The sequence below is a fragment of the Emys orbicularis genome, chromosome 5, assembly GCF_028017835.1.
Source record: "Emys orbicularis isolate rEmyOrb1 chromosome 5, rEmyOrb1.hap1, whole genome shotgun sequence".
NCBI classification, from domain to species: domain Eukaryota; kingdom Metazoa; phylum Chordata; order Testudines; family Emydidae; genus Emys; species Emys orbicularis.
Window position 1 is genome coordinate 84,879,110 of NC_088687.1, and position 23,905 is coordinate 84,903,014.

General features: G+C 45.1%; 1 protein-coding gene across 1 annotated transcript in view; it reads left to right on the forward strand.

Moving 5' to 3' along the window:
- The window catches only part of LOC135879672 (cytochrome P450 4V2-like), a 36,281-nt gene that overhangs the window by 10,656 nt on the left and 1,720 nt on the right, over nucleotides 1–23,905 (forward strand). Inside the window, exons 3-10 of the mRNA XM_065405722.1 lie at nucleotides 228–313; nucleotides 8,452–8,642; nucleotides 9,107–9,176; nucleotides 12,064–12,190; nucleotides 16,288–16,479; nucleotides 17,973–18,075; nucleotides 20,913–21,047; nucleotides 21,523–21,702. Coding sequence (XP_065261794.1) covers nucleotides 228–313; nucleotides 8,452–8,642; nucleotides 9,107–9,176; nucleotides 12,064–12,190; nucleotides 16,288–16,479; nucleotides 17,973–18,075; nucleotides 20,913–21,047; nucleotides 21,523–21,702 — 1,084 coding nt within the window. The remainder of the gene's footprint in view (nucleotides 1–227; nucleotides 314–8,451; nucleotides 8,643–9,106; nucleotides 9,177–12,063; nucleotides 12,191–16,287; nucleotides 16,480–17,972; nucleotides 18,076–20,912; nucleotides 21,048–21,522; nucleotides 21,703–23,905) is intronic.

Below are 23,905 nucleotides of genomic sequence, written 5' to 3' on the forward strand. Positions count from 1 at the left end.
AGTGAAATCAACATGATTTTCTGAAGCATTTCAGTTGTGCTGGAACTGCATTTTTGAACAGAAAATGGTTCCATCAAAGTTTTCAGACTAGCTTTATTGACTGAGCCATGTGTGTCATAGTTTTGGCCATACCTTGCAAGTGTCCTCTTACAAAATAGAATGAGTGAACAATTTAACTAACTTCTTCTAAAGAGAGATTTCCCCTCCCTCTTTTCTTCTTTTGGTAGGTTATTCTAAGCAGTTCGAAACACATAGAAAAATCCTATCTATACAAATTTCTGCATCCATGGCTTGGCACAGGACTTCTAACAAGGTATAGTAATATACAAATAGAGTCATGTCCCTTTAAAGTTATGCAAAGTTTAATTTTAAGTTATAATGTATATGGACTGCCTTAAGACTATAATGTTACATTTTATTTGCAAATAGGCAGAATAATAACTTAGTTATGGTATAAATATTGGAATAAAAAGAACAGATGCCCAAAGAGCCATGTGTGTCCTGTAGTGTTCTAAAATGGGGTCTCTCTGCCACAATCAGGAGCCCAGAAAAAACAGCAGTTCTTGAAAAGGTCATGTGATGTGAAGAATGTGAATGGGACTTTAGAGCAAATGATGTAGCAAGACCATGTACAGAGCTCGAGTTTTCATAATTGATAGAAACAACTTTCAATTCTTCAACAAAAGAATATCAGCCAATTATAATCCAGCAAAATCAGTTAGTATCCCCACACAAATGATACAAGTACTCTTAGTGATCCAGCTCCCAGCTGTGCTCAGACTCACCTTCATGAACTTCAATGGGAGCCATGTGCCCTCTGTTTGCACCCCTCAAGAAGGGGCTGCCGGGCCAAACCTAAGCCGTGCTGCACCCCCATGATTGGGTTGCACTGCCACTCATTGAAATTTTATTTGTATTAGTTGCCTGTTTTGCTGCTAAATGTAACCTAAAAAAGTGTATGTGTAGACACCATGCTAAGTTAAAGTGACAGTAATTCAGTTGTGCATACCATGCAAAGAACTTCTTGGGACACCCCTGCTGGTTACTGCCTTAGATTAAAGGATTCATATTTAAAACTGACGCAGCTGAACTAACCCTCCTAGCTCTAACCCTCAAGATCTATGATATTGAAAACCCCTAGAAAGACTCTCAACAATTTTTTTTTATATTTTATCAGAGGTAATTCATGCCCAGAATGAGTGTGGACTATACCCCTTGTTTACTGCTAATTAATCAGAAGAGATTGTCCTATCTACATGTGCAGTATAAGGGGTAATACATACTACCTCCTGGAAAGTGCTCTTTCATAAATTGGTTTATCCTCTTATGGTCATGAGCCAAATTCCCTTATTTCCATTGAAATCAGTGAGGTGCAAGTCAACGCTATATGTGGTATAATTTCTCAATATAGCTACATACATGAACAATATTAATCAGCAAAAACTCCCACGGTATTTGAAAGTAAATGTTTGTAAGTGGCATTGTTAACTGACTGTATTTTGGTAGAGATCACTTGTCATTTCAAAACAAAAAAAATCAAAATATTTCATTCGGAGAGTGTCAAAATGGAACATTTCAGCTAGGTCAGAACTTCCCCCCCGGTTTTATTTTGAAACAAAATTCTGGTGAAATCCACCCAGTTTTGCAAATTGTTTCAATTTTGACGAACTGCAGATTCTGACAGAATATGGTTCTGTCAAAACTTCTCGATTTAGGACCCTTTAGCACAGGAGTGGGCAAACTTTTTGGCCCGAGGGCCACATCGGGGTTGCGCAACTGTATGGAGGGCTGGGTAGGGAAGGCTGTGCCTCCCCAAACAGCCTGGCCCTTGCCCCCTATCCACTCCCTTCCACTTCCCGCCCCCTGACTGCCCCCCTCAGAACCCTCAACCCATCCAAACCCCCCTGCTCCTTGTCCCCTAACCACCCCCTCCCTGGGCCCCCACCCCCATCCAACCCCCCTGCTCCCTGTCCCCTGACTGCCCAGACCCCTATCCACACCCCCACCCCCTGACAGCCCCCCCGGGACTCCCACCCCCTATCCAACCGCGCTCTGCTCCTCGTGCCCTGACCACCCCCTCCCGGGATCCCCTGTCCCTAACTGCCCCCTGGGATCCCACCCCCTTATCCAACCCTCCCTGCTCCCTGCCTGCCCTCCTGACCCCTATCCACATCCCCACCCCCTGACAGGCCCCCCGGGACTCTCACTCCCAACCCTCCCCGTTCCCCATCCCCTGACTGCCCCCCAGAATCCCCCGCTCCCTTACCCAACCCCCCCACTCCCCGCCCCCTTACCAGCAGCAGGAGCTCGCAGCCGCGACACCCGGCCAGAGCCAGCTGCGCTGCCCACGCTGCCCAGATAAACCCAATACCCTTATAACAAGGCCTTCAGCCCCACCTTTGGACCCTGTTATCCTCACACCTTTCTCTCAGGGCTCTGTAATCCTTGTCCCCTTCTCTGGACTCATGTCCATTATCTTTGGCCCCAGCAGAGGACATAGACACAGGGGGAGCTGATTTAAACACATGCCTGCTGTGATGGCTTCATTGTTCTGGCAGCAAACAAGAAATCAAAACTGAAGTGAGGCTCAGCACTGGGAAGAACAAGTGCAGAGCACCCAAATATTTAAAGGAACAGGACATCGCAGTGCCACCTTCTACAGTGGCTGGTAGGGGAACCCAGGCCCTCCCAGTACACTAGGGTTCCATCCCAGGGATCATATAACCAGTCACCAAGGTCTGCTCCTTCAGACTACTTGCTTCTGCTTCCTTAGGCTTCTTGTTACCATGACTGTTCTTAGGCCTTCTCTCAGCCAACCTTTCTCCTTTTTTTACCACTGGAGCCTGCTCCACTCCTAGTGGTTGCTTCATCTCTCTTGGCTGCTTGCCAGCCTTCTCCCTTGATGCAAAGATCTCAAGGCTAACTTTCCCACCCCTTGGTTTTCCCCTCACAAGCTGTGTATTCCCAGAGAGTGACTACAGACTTCCTCCCAGCAGTCCTCTTCTGCTTTAAACTTCTTCCTTTATATTAAGCACTCACCCCTCCCTATCTGGGCTTCCTAATCAGTTAAACCTGGCCCAATCTCTAGGTATAGCCAGATAGGATGGCTGGCCTCTCAGGCCCAGGTTAATCCTTTCTGGGTCTGTGTGGGATACATACCCCATCACACTTTCCAAGTGTCACTAGAGGGATTTTGGGTGCAAATGAAGCTCTTCTATGAGAGCACACTTCCCCCCCGCCCCCCACCTTTCACCAATAGAGAGAGTGGAGAACTCTTTGCTCTCTGGAGTTTCTGTCCATAGGGCTTAGATTAGGACGAGTGTGGCTTGCTCAAAATGTTGCTGGGACATGGAACAGTCTGTCAAAGGGAACACAATAAGGTGAAAGCGTTTAAGGCTGATGTTTCTGAGAACTCATACCCATTTGCCTCATTGTTTCTTTGTGTCCCCCCATCTATCTGTCTCCATCGGTTCTCTCATGTCTTATATGTAGATTGTAAGATTCTTGGGGCAGGGACCATATTTTTGTTCTGCCTTTGTTCAGTATCTAGAACAATGGTCTATGACTAGGGCTCCTTGGCATTATGATAATATTGCTAGTAATAATAATAGTCACAGGGCAGTGATGCTGGAACACTTTTTTAATAGTGGGGGTGCTGAAAGCCAGCTCCTTTACCCCTGTCTGCCCCCCCAGAGCTGGGGCCAGGAGCAGAGCCGTGTCTCTTAGAGGGGGGACCCAGACAGGGGTAAGGGGGCCAAGGCTGGGACCACAGCTGGGGGCGGACGCGGGGCCAGCAGCAGAGGAGCCCTGGGCACGGAGCTGGGAGCCTGCATGCGGGTCTGGGAGCACAGCCCCAGGAGTGGGGCCAGCAGCCAGATCCCGCATGGGGGGGCCAGAAGCGGAGCCCCGGGCATGGGGCCAGAACCTCGCATGTGGGGCTGGGAGCGGAGCTCTGCGTAAAACCTGGGGGTGCTGCAGCACCCCCTGCACCTCTAGTTCCCACGCCTATGTCAGAGGGTCCATTTCTTTTGATTGTATCAGGTGAGCATACAAACACTTAACAGACACTATATATTCCTCAACAAATATATAGCTTCAATTCATATACATAATAATAATCACTTGTCTCTTATATGTCAATTTTCAAGTGCCTTTATAAAGGAGGATACATTTTATTATCCTCATTTTACAGACTAGGAAACTGAGGTATAGAGAGATGATGTGACTTTCCCAAGGTCATTGAGCAGGTCAGTGGCCAACCCCGGAACAGAATCCATTGCTCCTGTCTCCTTGCCCAAAGTGCTGAATAACACTGCCTACCTTCAGGTTTGCAGAGTGGCTTAGATTCAGAGCAGGTAGCACCAAACGGGCAGCTCATTCTCAACCTCTGATGCCCAAATCCAGGACAACAGTGCACATGTTGCGCACTCTGCTGCATGGGAGTGGAGTAGTAGGAATCCTCCCCAAGCCTTTGGAGCTGCAGAGCAGCTCCTTAGCTAATATGGTAGCATTACATTAATTATTAATAAGGCCCTGTGTACTTTTCAGCCAACTAGACCTACCTTCTGAAGAAGATGTCTGAATTCAGTCAGACGTTGGTGCCCTGCCCTGAAGAGCTTGCAGTGTCTACACTGCAAACTGTAGGTGTAAATTCTAGCTTGAGGAGACATACCCATGCTATTTCAAGTGTAGCCACAGTGTTTCTGAATGATGGGAGGGGTTAGCTGCACCAAGTATGTATCCATCCAAGATGCTAGGTACATACCTGGGGTGGCTAGTGTAGCCAGTGGAGCTAGCTTTAGCATTTTATTTTACTCAGAAGTTACACAAAGGAATCTAAAGGCCCGTATTCTGTAAGACATGAGCTTAAACTTTTAGCATAAGGCTTTGAGGCCTGTGAACTCTGGCACAGATCACCCTGAGTTTTGGGGAACTGGGAAAGGTATGTTTAAAGGGGAAGTTTATACCAGGTAACCACAAGAACATTGAATTGATACTAGGTTTTGATATTTTAGGATAAAATGTTGGCAAATGTTTAACTACGAATTTGCCTTGGCAATGAACTGATGTATATGATAATTAGTTGAAATCATTAATATACTAACCTACAGGATAAAGATACCCCAACATTATTAGGGTGAGGAAGTTAAATATGGACAAGGGAGGCTGGGCATTTGAATGAATATTTGTGACTGCCCCAAGACTCTATAAGAGGCCAGACCACCATGTAAGAGGGAGATCTGGACCATCGGACAAGTTTGGCATGCCAGGGACAGGGCTGGACCTTTGTCACTTACTACCAAATTCCCAAGGAAGGTTGTGACTATATGAACATATGGGTGAAGAATGGGTGCAAGATATCACCTTAAGTCTGAATTTTTGCTATCTTTTTATGTGGTTTGGAGCTTTTCTGTCTTTACTAATTGTGCTAATAAAAGTGGTTAAAGTTTTGCTCTGCCCTTAGTGTGAGTGTCTCCATTGTGCATACTGGGATTCCCAACCAGGTACTGAACTTAATAACCTTGATTCTATTGTGCCTGATTCTGGGACTAGAACCCTACAGTCCCCCAGCTCTTTACATCAGAATTAATTGGAAATCAATAATAATTGATAACCACTAAAGAATCAGGCAACACTAACCACTTGCACTGCCATGGCTATGCTATTTTTATTGTGGTAGCTCGATCAGAGCTAGTGTGGGGATATCTCCTTGAGCTGGAATTCACACCGCCAGCTCAAAGTGTAGCATACCCTACATGGACAAGACAGACACAGGGAAAGGGATATAACACACACTATCATGTTAGTTTCCTATTTTGGGGTGAGTGTGTGTGGGATGGTGGTGGTGGTTAATGATATATGTGCTAAATGGGAAGATAAGAGAAGGGAGAAAGGTGAGGGGAAGAGGGAAAGAAGTAACATGAGGGGCAGATGTGGCGTGAGCTTGAAGTGAAGAGACCGTGAGAGGAGGAGGAGATGATTGGCGCAAACAGCCAGTCAACACAGGTCAGAGAAAGTCCAGTCAAAGCTGTGGAAAATATTATCAGTGTTATGGATCCCTGTTAAACTGCTTTTGCAGGTGCTCTGTCAGATTCATTCTCTGGCTGGTTCCGACTTGCAGTTTCTTTCTCAGAGGACACGTGGCTGGAGGGAGGGGAGACACCATTAGTCCTGGTGACCCCAAAATTAGGGAGGTGTCTCTTTTACACAATTCTACATCTGGAGAGTTCTTGGGTGCCTGGGTGAGGGAGGAGCCTGGATGGGCCCCATTTCCCCCCTCTCTATCCTACTGCGCATAGAATCAGAGAAATGTAGGGCTCAAAGCGACCTCAAGAGGTCATCTAGCCCTTCCTCCTACACTAAGGAAGGATTAAGTATATCTAGGGACTGTCCCTGACAGGTGTTCATCTACTGTATTCTTAAAAACCTCCAGTGATGGGGATTCAACAACCTCCCTAGGTAACCTATTCTCTACTTAACTATCCTTATAGCTAGAAAGCTTTTTGCTAATATCCAGTCTAAATCTCCTTTTCTGCAAACTAAGCTGATTACTTCTTGTCCGACCCTTGGTGGATATGGAGGAAACATGATCACTGTCCTTATTATAACAACCTATTACATATTTGAAGAGTGTTATTAAGTCCTCCCTCAGCCTTCTCTTTTCTAGTCTAAACATGGCCAGTTCTTTCAACCTTTCTGCATAGATCATGCTTCTAAACATTTTATCAGTTTTGTTGCTCTTCTCTGGGCTCTCTACAATTTGTCCATATGTGTAGTGCCCAAAACTGGACACAGTGCTCCAGCTGAGGCCTCACCAATGCCAAGTAGAGCAGAACAATTATTTCCCATGTCTTACATATGACACGTGTTAATAAATCCCAGAATAACACTTGCTTCTTTTGTGACAGTACTTGCTTACACTGCTTTTGCAAGCACCTGTCTAACATGCATCTGCCATTTCAGATATTTTCTAATTATTTTGATGATTTTGTTCATATTTTTTTGCTGTTTTAGAAACTTGGAATGAACTAACACTGCGGCTGGATCACATAGCATGAGAATGATCTCATAGCAATGGTGTGTTCCTGATTTCCACTATAGAAAAGGGAGGGTCAGGTTCAAGGAAATACTCTGTTTGGGATCACTTAAAAATTGGAAAGAAGTTTAGGGGGTTCTGGGAGTTCTGCTAAAAACAAGAATGTGCTGTACTGATGCTATCTGAGACACAGCCTAGGTCTACTCTTAAGATTGCAAAATGAGCAGACAGGCTGCTGAGTAGCTAAATGGAGAAGTCCCACTGGCTCCTTTGGCCAGCCTATTGTTATGATCAGACAAGATCAAGCACATCCATAGCTCAAACTCCAGCAAGGAGGGGACTGGAGAAGCATCATTAGACACTCTAGCAAACAGGGCAGTGGAGTAGACCTGGTTCACTCTAGAGTGAACTGGATGGCTTGGGAGGCTGGGATCAAGTATCCCAAAAGAGCTCAGTGGAAAGAGGAGAAACTATTTGGACTCACTTCAATGGAAACAGCTACTTGTGTGCTGATTCTTTCTGCAGACAGGGCTGTTTGGGGCACCCTGGTCCCTGCAGGGGGGAGGGACCACAGAAACATATACTTGCCCAGCATCTGTCCCACCACCTTAACAGCTCTTTGGGAGATGAATCCACTTCTCTGAGTAATAGCTGGTAGATGATACTGATGCCAAAAACTAGACCCATATAAGGCTATAACTATCCCTAACCCTCACTTTTCTACACAGTGGAAAAATGAGGGGAGCCACCATTTATGATTATCAATGAAGATGGGCTTAGCCAGGCTGGGATGCCAAATATTTAATAAAGGGCTTTTTATTTACCCTTCTCCTCACCCACTTCCACCCCAAGTGCCTTCTCAGTCAGCCCTTGCCTTAATGTAACTTTGTTCACAGTATTTGTCTTGAAGCAGCTACAGTTAGCAGCAAGCTGTCAGTAGCACTGTATGGTTAGAAGAGTTTTGTAGCAAAACGTACTTCCACTTTGCCCGTTATGTTGTGTGGTGCTGGCTGCAACTATTGACATTAATTTATGTATGAAAAATGTTACAAATCATTAGAGCTAGTCATCAATGTCATTAATGAAGATGGGCTTACCAAGAGAGGGGGAGGGATAGCTCAGTGGTTTGAGCATTGGCCTGCTAAATTCAGGGTTGTGAGTTCAATCCTTGAGGGGGCCATTTAGGGATCTGGGACAAAAAAAAGAGTTGGGGATTAGTCCTGCTTTGAGCAGGGGTTTGGACTAGATGACCTCCTGAGGGTCCCTTCCAACCCTGATATTCTATGATTGGCCATTGGCAACCTTCTAAAATTTTAGTTTTAAGAATCTATCTACAAGTTGTAACTATTCAAGAGTTTCATTATTTCCTTTTTGATGAGTTGTTTATACTTAATTTGCAATGCTTTATTTTGTAGCACTGGAGATAAGTGGCATTCCAGAAGGAAAATGATAACTCCCACATTCCATTTCACAATCTTAGCTGATTTTCTAGAAGTTATGAATGAACAAGCCAATATTTTGGTTGATAAACTTGAAAAGCACGTTGACAAAGAGCCCTTTGATTGCTTTCTAGACATTACTCTCTGTGCCCTGGATATAATCTGTGGTAAGTCCTGGTGATGATTCAACAGTTGCTATAAACATGATGTAAATGATAAGGAGATTTAAAAGTAGAGAAGTTACAATGCTGAAATTTAATTAGTTGAGATAATTGACAAAAAAAGGCCCTGCCTGTCTTGTAACAATACTTCTGTATTATCTACCCTGAATGCATCTTTTCTATTTTAATTATTTTCGTATCTGTCTGAACAATCAAATATTGTGTTATAAGAATCCTTTGTCCATGGGGTAAAACAGGGATATGGAATGTAAACTGAGGGAGAATTAAAGGAATAGGGGTAATAGGACTAGACTCACAAAGAGAGTACACATTCTAAAAAAAGCGAAATCCCATAAGATGAGGATGTAAATGGCTGCAATGCTTTCATGCAACACCTGTCAGTATATTGTCAATGAATTTGACTTTTCACCCAGTTAACTTTAGTAAATTTCTCTTTTCTTTTTTTCTAGACACTGCGATGGGCAAGAATGTGGGTGCACAGAACAATAGGGATTCTGAATATGTCCGTGCTGTTTATAAGTAAGTGTAGACCTGCACAAGGCCTTCTGTGCCACCTAAGTCCTCCCTTGCTTATCTGTGGGGATGAGGGAGGCTGTATATGGAGGTAGAGTGTCAGGACGATGGTAGAACCTGTGTAAGCTGTCCATGCACAGATGAGACCTCTATAACGGCTGCACAAGGCCAGCTGCTCCAACCTGTGAACAGGTTTCAGTTGCAGTTCAGCCTCTCCATGGCTAATGTTGGCTGGAATAGTCACCATGGCTCTTTTGAGCCTTCTCTGGAGGGTGGGACACTGAATCCCACATTGGGCCCAATTCACTGTTGGTTTGCACCTTGTACAATCATTCCCACTGGTGCAAAGTGGGAATGAAATGCTATCTGATTAGAATGGTAATGTTTTGCACCCAAAACAAACAAAAATCAACCAGACCCAAAAACAAAAACAAAACCAAAAAACCTACACAAAGTGCAGTGCTACAGTGCATGACTTCAGTGGAGTTGCATGTTGCATATGTCAACATAAAATATGGCCTAATGTGGAGTTAAAGTACCTTATTCTCATTTGCACTAAAGTCCCTTTATACTACTCTAGTAGCATAAAGTGGGTGCATCTTTAATTTACTCTTGCTTCCAGGCTCCTTTATGCTGCCAGAGATTTAATGCTGCCAGAGATTAATCCTAAAAGGTTATATAAGATTACATTTGAACAACCCTCAGTTACATGATAGCTATGAGCCATCTGTGATGTGATGTGTCTGTGGAAAAAGGCAAATCAAATACTAGGATATATTGGGCAAGGCATTTCTACTAGAGATAAAGAGATGTTAATACTATTGACTAGGCACTGGTAAAATCTCATTTGGGATAGTGTGTACAGTTCTGTTAATCTATATTCAAGAAAGATTATTTCAGACTGGAACAGGTGCAGAGAAGAGCTAATAGGATGATCAGGGGAATGGAAAGTCTATCTTTTATGAGAGGAGACAGGAAGAGTTTGTCTTGTTTAGCTTAGCAAAAAGAAGGCTTGGAGAGGATATGATTGGTCACCTTATTCTGAAGCATCGGAGATGGCCACAGCTAGAAATGGGATATTGGACAGGGAGGGCCAGTGCTCTGAGGTGGCACTCAGCATTCTGTCTCGCAGGTGCTTGGCTGAATGGTTTTTGCTCACATGCTCAGGGTCTAACTGATCACCATATATGGGGTCAGCAAGGAATTTTCCCCAAGTCAGATTGGCAGTGACCTTGGATGGTTTTTGCCTTCCTCTGCAGTGTGTGGGGGGCAGGTCACATGCCAGGATTATCTGGGTATTCCTCATTTATTCATTTCCCTGCTATTGCATGGGCCTTTGGCACTGGTACACCTCAATACCTGCTATTCACTATGGCGCATAATAGTCTAGTCTCCTCTGGGCTGTAATACTTTGGTCTCATTTCCATTGCTGAGTTTAGTGTGTGAGTGGTGGAGGTGGCCTGTGATATACAGGAGGTCAGTCTAAATGATATGGTGGTCCCTTCTGGCCTTAAATTCTATGACAATGATTTCTTTTGTGACTGACTCTTAGGTTTTCTAAAATATTTGAAGCTATGTTGCAAATGCATGGTCCAAACCCCTCATAGGGCAAGGCTAATACTTCTGTTCTATAATTTGTATTTAGTCACAATTGTGTGAATGTCTCACTGAAAAATTGTCCTGGCAGAATTTCTTTCCATAGTTTGTTTATCAGATGGCATTGCTTATGCTTCTGAATTGTGGAGAGGTTGAAATCAGAGGAAAGGTCATGTAAATTGTTAGATTTAATTAAAAACCTCCTCAACCTTTTGTTCTCAGTATACCCACTGACATCAGAGTTACTGCAGAATTATACCTGGGTGAGAGAAAACGGGGGCACACATTCCTTTTTCATAGTGACAAACTTCTTTGATTAATACTGATTTTAGATGGGAATAGATTTCATTTGTGTGGCAGGGGGCAATGCCAGTGCTTCCCCTTATGGCACAGCGAGGTCCTGCAGGCACACTTCCCTCAGTTCCATCTACAGGAGTTCAGAAGAAACTCACTTGCCTCTGGCGTCTTTAAACATTTCCTTTTCACCTGGGCTCAGATTTATTTAGTTTACATAGCTTCCCCAAAAGCTATGGGGTCTTAACAGCTCTCTCCCTTGCGGCTGAGGTTTTCTATCAAGCTGCTACCTTTGGGGCACATGAGGCCCACAGTGTCCTTATTGGTCTGAAGAAATATGCACAGCCCAGCTGTTGCTTTCAACCAGCTTCTCCTTCACCTAGTCCCTTTCTCCAGTTAGTCCCTAGTCTCCAAGGGTTCAGCAGGTCACCTTGTCCTGCTGGTGTCTCCCTCTTCTGAGGGAGGAGGCAGCAGCATAGATACAGCTCTCTTTCCCCGAGCTGGTTCTGGATGGTTGGGAGAGAGGAGCCTTGCCCCACCTTCTCTGCAAGGCTCCTGGTTCTGGCCCCTCAAAGGAATAGAAGCACAGGTTTTTCTCACATACAGACTATTCTCCTTGAACCACTTCCTCTCTCCCTATATCTGCCTTATGTCACTTTCCTTGGGTACCAAACCTTAAAAGGGCCCCACCATGGAACGGGGTGGGATGATCCTTAGGCCCTACTACCCTTAAGGGGACAAACCACTCCTGTCACAACCTGATAGAAGCATTTCTGTCCATAGACACATGAAAAATAAGATAGATGATACTGAGCATTGTAATTAATAATAAAAAGTGGATTGATGGGATCCCTAAGGACTAGACAAAATGATTGTGTCTGCAACATCAGATGGTATTTACATCATCGTGTTCAGGAAATTTAGACACTGTTAGGCTCTTGTGGATGTGTTGGGGATGTTTTTCAGAAATAACTATAATTTAATGTTATTTTTGTTACCCTAGGATGAGTGATGTCCTTCATCAGAGACAGAGGTGTCCTTGGCTTTGGCCTGACTTTATGTACTATATGTTCCAAGAAGGAAGGGAACATAATAGAAGTCTCAAGATTCTTCACAGTTTTACTGACAATGTAACCTGTTATTCCTTTTTTATTGTGTCCCAGTCAATGGAGAGACATACTATAGTAAATATAGAGATTTCAGATTGTGCATTTGGTGGCTGGGCATTCAACCATTGGAAACATCACCTTATCTGAGAGATGTGTCTGGGATAGGAAAACAGAATGTTTATGATATTCAGGCCATAAAGGAATGCTCTGAAGGGAAAGATGCAATAACTTAGAATCTATTGTTTTCAGCTAATGGGTAACCCTTACATGGGAATAGTATAACCATTTATACTAGTATACTTTAGTTGGGGGAGGAGGGGAAGCCATAGAAAATTTTCTTAATTCCCTTAACATACAGCTTAATTCCCTTAATGAACAGTTTAAAATAATCTAGCACTTCACCATTAGTCTTGTAACAGCTGTAAAAATCACAGCTGTTGCAAATGCCAAGACTCACTCTTTATTATTCCATGCTTTAAATAAAGAGTTTAAAAACTGCCCTACCTTTATTTTTAAATCTGTTTTAATCAAGCAATACAAACTGATTAATACCTAAAGACCAGATTCTGTGGTGACAGGAAGTTGAGTTAATGGAAACTGTGCACCCATTTCTGAGACCAGAATTTGCCCTTTAAAGAAGAAAGTTAAGTCACAGGGCCTGATTTTCCTCTCATGTAGAGCCAGTCCCTATGCACATTGTCTCCAGTGGTGCAGGAATCAGCCCTTAAATCACTGTAGCTCCATGGCAGTCAATGGAGATACACCAGTGAAAAGACAAGGAGAATTAGGTACCACATCTGAATGGGATTCTTCATCCGTTTGGTGCTGATTTGCATTCTCATAGAATCATAGAATCATAGAATATCAGGGTTGGAAGGGACCTCAGGCGGTCATCTAGTCCAACCCCCTGCTCAAAGCAGGACCAATTCCCAACTAAATCATCCCTGCCAGGGCTTTGTCAAGCCGGGCCTTAAAAACCTCCAAGGAAGGAGACTCCACCACCTCCCTAGGTAACGCATTCCAGTGCTTCACCACCCTCATAGTGAAATAGTGTTTCCTAATATCCAACCTAGACCTCCCCCACTGCAACTTGAGACCATTGCTCCTTGTTCTGTAATCTGCCACCACTGAGAACAGCCGAGCTCCATCCTCTCTGGAACCCCCCCTCAGGTAGTTGAAAGCAGCTATCAAATCCCCCCTCATTCTTCTCTACTGGAGACTAAACAATCCCAGTTGCCTCAGCTTCTCCTCATAAGTCATGTGCTCCAGACCCCTAATCATTTTTGTTGCCCTCCGCTGGACTCTTTCAAATTTTTCCACATCCTTCTTGTAGTGTGGGGCCCAAAACTGGACACAGTGCTCCAGATGAGGCCTCACCAATGTCGAATAAAGGGGAACGATCACGTTCCTCGATCTGCTGGCAATGCCCCTACTTATACAGCCCAAAATGCCGTTAGCCTTCTTGGCAACAAGAGCACACTGTTGACTCATATCCAGCTTCTCGTCCACTGTGACCCCTAGGTCCTTTTCTGCAGAACTGCTAACTAGCCATTTGGTCCCTAGTCTGTAGCAGTGCATGGGATTCTTCCGTCCTAAGTGCAGGACTCTGCTCTTGTCCTTGTTGAACCTCATCAGGTTTTTTTTGGCCCAATCCTCTAATTTGTCTAGGTCCCTCTGTATCCGATCCCTACCCTCTAGTGTATCTACCATGCCTCCCAGTTTAGTGTCATCTGCAAACTTGCTGAGAGTGCAGTCCACACCATCCTCCAGATCATTAATAAAGATATTAAACAAAACCGGCCCCAGGACCGACTCTTGGGGCACTCCGCTTGAAACCGGCTGCCAACTAGACATGGAGCCATTGATCACTACCCGTTGAGCCCGACGATCTAGCCAGCTTTCTATCCACCTTACAGTCCATTCATCCAGCCCATACTTCTTTAACTTGCCGGCAAGAATACTGTGGGAGACCGTATCAAAAGCTTTGCTAAAGTCAAGGAATAACACATCCACTGCTTTCCCCTCATCCACAGAGCCAGTTGTCTCATCATAGAAGGCAATTAGGTTAGTCAGGCACGACTTCCCCTTGGTGAATCCATGCTGACTGTTCCTGATCACTTTCCTCTCCTCTAAGTGTTTCATAATTGATTCCTTGAGGACCTGCTCCATGATTTTTCCAGGGACTGAGGTGAGGCTGACTGGCCTGCAGTTCCCCGGATCCTCCTTCTTCCCTTTTTTAAAGATGGGCACTACATTAGCCTTTTTCCAGTCATCCGGGACCTCCCCTGATCGCCATGAGTTTTCAAAAATAATGGCTAATGGCTCTGCAATCTCCTCTGCCAACTCCTTTAGCACCCTCGGATGCAGCGCATCCGGTCCCATGGACTTGTGCACGTCCAGTTTTTCTAAATAGTCCTGAACCACTTCTTTCTCCACAGAGGGCTGGTCACGTTCTCCCCATACTGTGCTGCCCAGTGCAGCAGTCTGGGAGCTGACCTTGTTCGTGAAGACAGAGGCAAAAAAAGCATGGAGTACATTAGCTTTTTCCACATCCTCGGTCACTAGGTTGCCTCCCTCATTCAGTAAGGGGCCCACACTTTGCTTGACTTTCTTCTTGTTGCTAACATACCTGAAGAAACCCTTCTTGTTACTCTTAACATCTCTTGCTAGCTGCAACTCCAAGTGTGATTTGGCCTTCCTGATTTCACTCCTGCATGCCTGAGCAATATTTTTATACTCCTCCCTGGTCATTTGTCCAATCTTCCACTTCTTGTAAGCTTCTTTTTTGCATTTAAGATCAGCAAGGATTTCACTGTTTAGCCAAGCTGGTTTCACTGTTTCACTGTTTAGCCAAGCTGGTCGCCTGCCATATTTACTATTCTTTCTACACATCTGTGCAATGCCACATAACTATACAGTATTGTGTTGCCTGCTAAGGCAGCAGCACTGTGCTGAGGCTCAGAAATGAAGAACAATCAAAGTAAGGAGTCAACAAAGTGTTCCTGTCTGTAGCACTAGGTGCATACTCATAAGTAGCCTGTTTGTGAAAAAGCAGGACATAAAACCTCAGAATATATATGATTCACTGCATGGATGAGTGCAAACTCAGCATGCAATAGGGAAACAAGTACTAAGGGGATGGGATAGGTCCCTTTCTACCACCAACCAATGCATAGTATAAAGCAGGGTTGGGCAAACTTTTTGGGCCGAGGGCCACATCTGGGTGGGGAAATTGTATGCAGGGCCGGGGCAGGGGTGCAGTGTGCAGAAAGGGGCTCAGGGCAAGGGATTGGGGCAGAGGAGGGGTGCGGAATGCATGAGGGGGCTCAGGGAAGGGGGTTGGGGTGCAGGAGGGGTGCGGAGTGCAGGAGGGGGCTCAGGGCAGGGGTGCGGACTGCAGGAGGGGGCTCAGGTCAGGGGTTAGGGTTCAGGAGGGGTATGGGGTGCAGCAGGGGGCTCAGGGCAGGAAGTTGGGGTGCAGGAGGGGTGCGAGGTGCAGGCAGGGGGCTTAGGGCAGGGAGTTGGGGGATGGGGTGCAGGAGGGGTTTGGGCTCCGGCCCAGCGCCGCTTACCTAAAGTGGCTCCGGGGTGGCAGCGGCATGCACCAGGGCCAGGGCAGGTTCTCTGCATGCCTGCCCTGGCCCCATGCCGCGCCACTCCAGGAAGCGCTGCGGCCCCTGGGGGAGGGGGGGCAGAGGGCTCCGCGTGTGCTTCCCTTGCTGCGCCTTCAGGTACCTCCCCTGAAGCTCCCATTGGCCGCAGTTCCCCATTCCCGGCCAGTGGGAGCTGCGGGGGGCGGTGCCTGGAGGCAAGGACAATGCACGGAGCCTTCTGCCCCCCCACCTGGGGGCCGCAGGGACATGGTGCTGGCTGCTTCTGAGAGCGGCGTGGGGCCCCACGGTGCCATGGGAGGCAAGCCCGCAGGCTGGATCCAAAGCTCTGAGGGGCCAGATCTGGCTCGCGGGCCATAGTTTGCCCACCCCTGGTATACAGCCAGGGATACAGTGAATTTTTAAATGTGGGATAAAAATTATTTTAAAGTGCATACAAACAGGGGCCACACATCATTAGATTGTGGAATTTAAGCCATGAACTATATATACATTTTTATATTAAAGGTTATTGCAGAAAAATCCCATGAAATAAAGATACACGAACAACATAAAATTGACTTTGAAGGAAAATGTGAACAAAGTGGATCCAAAAAGAGAAGAGCTTTTCTTGATATGCTTCTGAATGCAACTGATGACAAAGGAAACAGACTGAGCTACATGGATATTCGAGAGGAAGTGGATACTTTCATGTTTGAGGTACCCCAAGGAGCTGTAGACTTTCAGAGCTTGAGACCTGTTACAGAACTGAAGTTTTCCTCTTACTGGAACAGAAGCTTTACTTTTATGATTCAGTCATAACTGTAATAGTGTCGGAGCAATGTAAGAAGAGCTTGATGCACACATTGCAGTATAGAATCTCATTCTTCAGAACAAAAAATATATCCAGAGCAAGAAATCTTCAATATTGTGAGTTGCAATGTTGTGGTGGAAAGTTGCACATTTCCAATCAAGATTGAAGTCCATTGGCAGAACTATGTGCCCAGTCCTGCAAACCATGGCACATTTGAGCAGTCCCCACTCACACCAATAGTCCAATGACTACTGTGGAGCTTCTGTCACGGGCCAGGGTTTGCAGGCCTGGACCCGTAGGTCCTCATTCAAAGCCTATCCAAGTCAAAGGGAGTCTTTCCATTGACTTGAATGGACTTTGGATCAGGCTCTTAGTGAGGAAGCTGTATAATACCTACCTAGACTAGATAGATATATACCTAGAAATATAGCAATTGTTGCACCTGATATGAATGGTCCTAATCTCTTCTCACATTGAAATCTCTCCATGCTACTAATCACGTTGTTAGCTGTCTTTAGTCCCTTTCCATTACTGTTATATCCATTGTGACACAGGATAACTGGAAATGATCACACTGGGCCTGATTCACTGCTGTATTGCTCATTTTCTGCTGGTGTAACTCTTTACTCCCAGAGGCAGTGGAATTAATTGTACCATGGTCGCTATTAATCTGGGGCTCAATTACAGCAAATTTGATTAAAATTAAGATATTGACAAAATCTGTTGCTAGTGAACATTCCCTTGTTTTTGTTAGCCTACAGTACCTGACTGGATCAGTTTTATGTTTATAACATATAATTATAGGAAAATTATATTCCTATGCCCTCTTGTGGTAATTGATGGTAATACTGTATTTACAATCCCATGATGAAAAAGATAGTGAGTAACTTTGTATACTTATATTTCATTGTAAAGCAGTGAAGAAAGGTAAATGCCCCTCCAACAATGGACTGTGGGGAAAAATAGTGACTTTAAGATTACTATATAGTGTTTAAAATATTGTGACTGTCCAGAGAGATTTAATGGGTCAACCAGCTAATGTCTAAAAGGAAGCAATAGCAAACCTCTTCCTCAGAATCTGAATGCAGAGGAAGACCCTTCACCCGGTCAACATAGACTAGCTAAGTAATAGAAGAGGAATGGCAAAAAGACTTCTGCTTGTTAACATTATGATTCCCCCCCTCATTTTAGTTTCCATCCATCATATTACACAACTGGTTATTTCCTGTTCAGTCTTAGGTATCGGATTTTTACATGGATTCATATATTCTTAGCTTTTCTTCTGTATCTGTACAGTTAGGCTACATCACTAAAATGTCCCTAATTCCTTGAATATATTTAATTTCATATGCATGAGTATAATGCAGATCTGAACATCTGAGTAAATCTGTACCTCTAGGGGCATGATACAACAGCTGCTGCTATGAACTGGGCCATCTACTTACTTGGATGTCATCCGGAAGCCCAGAAGAAAGTTCACAGAGAATTGGATGAAGTGTTTGGTTAGTTTCTATCCTTTGCTTCTTTGTTGGTGTAAGTTTGCACTGACAGTGTATGGTTTGATAGTCATTTCTATCTAGAGATTTATAAAGGAAAATAAACACCTGCCCTGCCACTGTACATGCTGTAACTCTTCTGTGTATAAAGATATATCAGTGGTAGTTGGTTTGATGCTAAGGGAATTATGACAGATCGCTTAGATTGCAAAGTCTTTTGGGCAGGGACCATCTCTTTGTTGTATCTTTGTACAGTGCCTATCACAATGGAATCCTGGTCCATGACTTGGGCTCCTAGGTGCTACTGCAATACAAATAGTCAATAGGGCTCCATATCTGTCCCAGAAGTCACGGATTCCATGATTTTCCACGACCTCCATGACTTCTGCAGCGGCTGGTGTGGCTGACTCCCAGGGCCGCCCAGGCAGCTGGCTTTGGGGCCAACTGCTCAGGCGGCCCTGGGGACAGCCACTCCCGCCCCAGCAGTGGCCGGAGCAGCTGGCTCTGGGGACTGCCTGAGCAGTGGTCCTGCAGGTGGCGGGAGACGAGGTGGGTGGGTGGCCCCGGGGCAGCCGGAGCTTGGTAGCCCCCAACAAAGCATAACAAGTCAGATCTGGTCAAATGAAATAAAAGCAAAACGCATTCTAAGCTGATCTTAACACTTTCAGTGTCCTTACAAACTTAGATGCTTCTCACCACAGGCTGGCTGATTGCTCTTCAGCCCGGCTCTCCCCTTTGATCAGCACTTCAGTCGCTTGGTGTGGTATCTGTAGATGTAGGTAGAAGAGAGAGGAAGACAAACGTCTCTCCCTTTTATCATGTTCTTTCTTCTCTCTTGGCTTTGCGCCCTCCCCCCCCTTCAGAGTCAGGTGAGCATTACCTCATCGCAGTCCCAAACTGACCAAATCGGGAAGGGGGGGTGACTCACTCGAGAGTCCAACAGATCCTTTGTTGTTGCCTAAGCCAGTGTCCTTTGTTCCTGTGAGGCTGGGCTGGGTTTGTCCCATACATGCCCTGATGAGGTATGAACTTTTTGCCTGGGCTTATTTTAAGCCATGAAGACACATTTTCAGCCTCATAACTATATACATGAAATTACAACCTATAACATTACTATAACAATAATTACTATAACGTCACTATAACAACAATGCTCAGTGCATCATGAGCCTTCCAAAGACACCCAACATGACAAACTTTGCATTGGATACCACACAGTCATTTTACAAGGATGAACATGGGGGTGCTGGGTGTTTCCCCGAGGTACAAAGCGTTACACCGTGAATTTGTGTTTATTGCATGTGACCTGTCCGTGACTTTTGCTAAAAATACCCAGGATTAAATTGTAGCCTTAATAATAAATAATAATGGTAGTTGAAGAAAATCACAAGAATAAATATTTAGACAAATAATTCAAACCCATAAGTGTAACCCACAGCCCTAAAAGGGAGATATCTCTTTAAGAGATCTGTAGAGGGGAGGAATGAGTTGTGTCTGGGTCATTGGTGCTAGGCAGATGCACAATTAACTCTCCACACTCAGAAGTTTCTGGAATTGGGGGTGGTAATTTTGGGTATGCTCAATAGGTTCCCTGTTACTAGACTCAAACTCCATGAGGGCTAGTAGTCACGGCAGCTGCTTTACAAAAGGCCATGTGCCTTGTGTGGGTTGGAAGAAGCTGAGCCACAGGAGCTGAAAGCAGGCTATGTTCATTAATTCTGAAGTATTTTGCAGCAGGTTTTTTTTAATCTGTATACTTAAAGTGAGTGCTCAGTTAATTAGTTATGGCCGGCATATGACCCCCCCCCCCCCCCCCGGGGATGCTAGCCATGCAGCCCTGCCCCTTCCACATGAGGTCCCGCCCCTATCAACCCTCCCGTCCGCCACAGCCCTGAGCTCCCCCACCTCCACAGCTGGAGGGGCCCCAGCCACCTCCAACACCGGTTTGGGGAAAGGGCAGAGCATGGGCAGGGCCAGGGCTTGGCTTAGGGGAGTCTTAGCCTCCCCTGGCCTATTATACCCACGCCCATGCTAGCTAACTGAGTGATTGCAGTAGAGGAAGAGGAACAGTCTGCATGGATTTCAGTTGGAGGTTTCTGCAAGCAAGAGGAAAGAAGTTATTGCTGCAGTGCTTCTAACTCAGCAGACTGTAACTGAGACTCAGGTGAACTCAACCTTAGCTTTTGGAACTCTTGAGTTTCTTATCACTGTCTTTCTGTGGGGACTGACCTGTTTAGATTTAATTTGTTTTCTTTATTTTTGTTTATGTATAACTGTGAAGATCATGTATGTGGATTATAAAGGAGCCATGTTATGTTGTAGAAATTAAGTTGTTATTATGACTATTATTATTATGTTTTTGTCTTTATAAAGTTGGTACTTAAGAATTAAGTTAATTCCTTTTATTCTTTTTGGACTTGAATGTGGGGAGGTTGATCTTGTGCAATCCTTGCTGAAAATCCTCAGTGACTGAATTCTGGGTCTCCAGGTGCTTTTCTATGGGAGTTGGGTTCTTTTAGGCACTGGAGAAGGGCAATGATGTAAACTCTAGCCCATTCAAAGGTTACACAAGCCCAGTGGTTGAGCTGTAGTTTTGTTAGCGTTTAAGAGAGTTGGCAGCCCCTTAAGATAGAATCATAGGATATCAGGGTTAGAAGGGACTTCAGGAGGTCATCTAGTCCAGCCCCCTGCTCAAAGCAGGACCAATCCCCAACTAAATCTCTAAATGGCTCCCTCAAGGATTGAACTCACAACCCTGGGTTTAGCAGGCTAGTGCTCAAAGCTTGTGTCTTTAGTCTGATTAGAACAGTTGTTTCTCACACCCCTGTTGTGATTCTAATCAGGGAACTCTGACCAGCCTGTCACAATGGATGACTTGAAGAAGCTCAGATATCTCGAGTGTGTTGTTAAAGAAGCCCTTCGTCTCTTCCCTTCTGTTCCATCCTTTGCCCGGACCACAAGTGTAGATTGCCATATTAGTAAGTAGTAGTATTTATTTATTATTATTTTTTATTTTCACAGTGTGTAGGAGCCCCTGCTATGTACCAGGACCCATTTAGGCTAGGTACTGTACAAAGAAAGTACAAAAAGATGTTCTTTGTCCCAAAGGACTTACAATCTACATATTAGACAAGGGAGAGCAGATGTGGAGTACAAGAAAGCAATAAGACCCTATTGGTTAGCAGGTTAGGCTCTTATGTCAGCACAACAGCAGTCTAGACATTGTCAAGTTTTTGAAAGGCTCGCTGCAAAAGAGAGTTTTGAAGGAGGACGATGAGTTAGTTTTGTGGATGTTTACGGGTAGTAGATCTCAGCCTTGTCTGTATTCATCATTTTTAGCTATGAGAAGTATCTGCTGTCAAGGTGTTGCACAAGTAAAGAACTGTTTTTGTGCTTTGTATCCATTTACAGGAAGCCACTTACTTCACTGGCATGTTGATTCTTTTTTTGCAGAAGGATTTAAGATACCAAAAGGTACACAGATAGTCGTTGTTACTTATGCACTGCACAGAGATCCAGAGGTTTTCCCAGACCCTGAGGAATTCAGGCCTGAGCGATTCTTCCCTGAGAATTCTAGTGGAAGGCATCCATATGCATATGTGCCCTTCTCTGCTGGATCCAGAAACTGCATTGGTACGTAGTTGATAAAAGCCGAAGCGTAATAGGCGTCTGTCGGGAGGGTGACACTGACCCTTAACGAAGGAAGAGATTAGTGCACTTAAGACTGGTTAGTTGACCTCCCCTCCCCATTAGACTTAAAAGAGGGTACTTGGGCCCTAGAGGGAAGGAGACCTGGTCAGCCAGAGACATGGAGTATCAGAGCTTGAGAGGAGTCAGAGACAGGAAGCAACAGGAAAGAGCTGTCAAGCATTGCTTGGGAGAACTACAGAAGACCTGGTAGATACAGCTGAGTTCTGAGGACAGCTGGAACAGAACTGCTGGTGAGAACTGACTGAAGTTGGGATCCTGATAAGCAGAAGGCAAAAAGGAAAGATCCAGCTTGGACAGGAGAAGCTGAGCCTGGAAGCAAGAGGGTGGACTCTGGAGGGATGTTCCCTGAGCAGGGGTGGGGCTCCCAGACAGGGAGACCTGGGGAATAGAACGCTGTGGGGAGCTCTCTTGGGGACACCTGACGTGGGGGAGCCATGGGAAGAATCATGAGACTGGTCACTCTCTGGTGTATTGCCTGGAGAGCGGGCCCTGGATCAGGGGCCAAAGGGACTGGGAACACAGTGCTGCTGTTGACTCCCAGGTGAGTAACCTGGAGGTGTTGTCCATGAAGAGGGGAATGGAAAAATAGTTGCACCTTTATATGTTTACTGTGGGTTTGTCAAGAATGTTTTTCTACAAGGCTTTTGGGGGAATGAATGCACTGGTATATTTGAATAAATTACTCTGAGAGGCGGACTTTGTATTGGACACTGAGAGACTGTTTCCTGGGTGAACAAAAAGGGGAAACAGAGGCAGTGGTACCTGTCATGCTGTAGCCTGCTGCTGGAGGGTGCTGTGTAGCGTGCCCCAGGCAGGGTTGCCCCTTGATAGCCTTCATACTTGGTTATTGAATTTATCACTAAGTCTGGTTAGATGAAGTTACCTTTGCTGCAGTACCCACAGCAGAGCTTATGCATTCAAATGTCAATGTCAATCCTGTGTGCTTAATAACTGAGGCAGAGCAATTCTTACTGGTACCTCATTCTTCAGACTGATGTCATATTTACATTTTCTTTCTTCCCATGGGGTTCTTCAGAGTACACTTTGTTTCCTCCTTACTGGGACTTGATCCACATGTAACTCAGTGTCATGCTAACATCAGTTCTAGCTCAAAAGGGCTGGACATGGTTCCCGTCAGACTTCAGAGTCACCGAGAGACACCCCAACAGCTCACTAGGGAACAGCATGAGCCACTCTTTCTCTCCCTCCCCATGGGATACATTTGCTGGTGATACTATGATCCCAACCACCGGTGGACTGCAGGCTGGAGGGGAAAATTTAAGACCCCCCCTTCGGTCTTCTGCAGTAACTGCTGGGGCGGTCACTGAGCTCCTAAAACTTGTAAGCTGTTCAGGGAAGGGACTGTGTCTGCACTTGTTTTTCTGAAGCACCTAACACAGTTGTGTATATTCAAAAATAAACAACTTTTGGAGAATTGTATGTGTTATATAGTTGGTGTGACATCAAAGGAGCTGTCCCTTTATGGATCCTTAGTTCGGAGGCACTATTCTACCACATAATACTCTGCACCATTCATAGTTAGAGAAGGCGGCAAATTTCTGTTGTTCTGAGCTCATTTCATTTTCAGGATTTCATTCCATTTTGAATGGGTTGGTCTCCATGCCAGAAGCACCATTGTAGGCAAAGCTCTCGGCAACAGCTGTTGCGACTCTTCTGTCAGCAATGCAAAATTATAGTCGACATTCTCGGGAGTCCAAATACAAATGAAGTTAATTTTAAAAAAACAAACCCAAAACAAACTAACAAAGCCAAAGATTACTCTTTATTCTTGATCAGATCTTTGCGCATTGAAAGAGGGAACTAACTTATCATAATCAGGCTAATTATTGTTTCTAGTGCACCCAAATTGTTTTAGGTGTTTTCCAGGCATAAAGATTCCTGCCTAGGCAGCTTGCAGTCTGAACAGACAATGTACAGAGAAGGGGTTGAGGGAAGGGAGAGAGACACTGTCAGAGTTCAGGGCAACTGCACACGTTTTTTCCCCTTCTGACCTATTCTAGGCTGCCAGCTCCTCAGCCATCACATCTCTGGGGTGGCGACTCATGACTCTCTCCCTCCTGACCAGGGTTTTTCCAGGTTGCATTGTTCCCTGCCTACTGTGAAT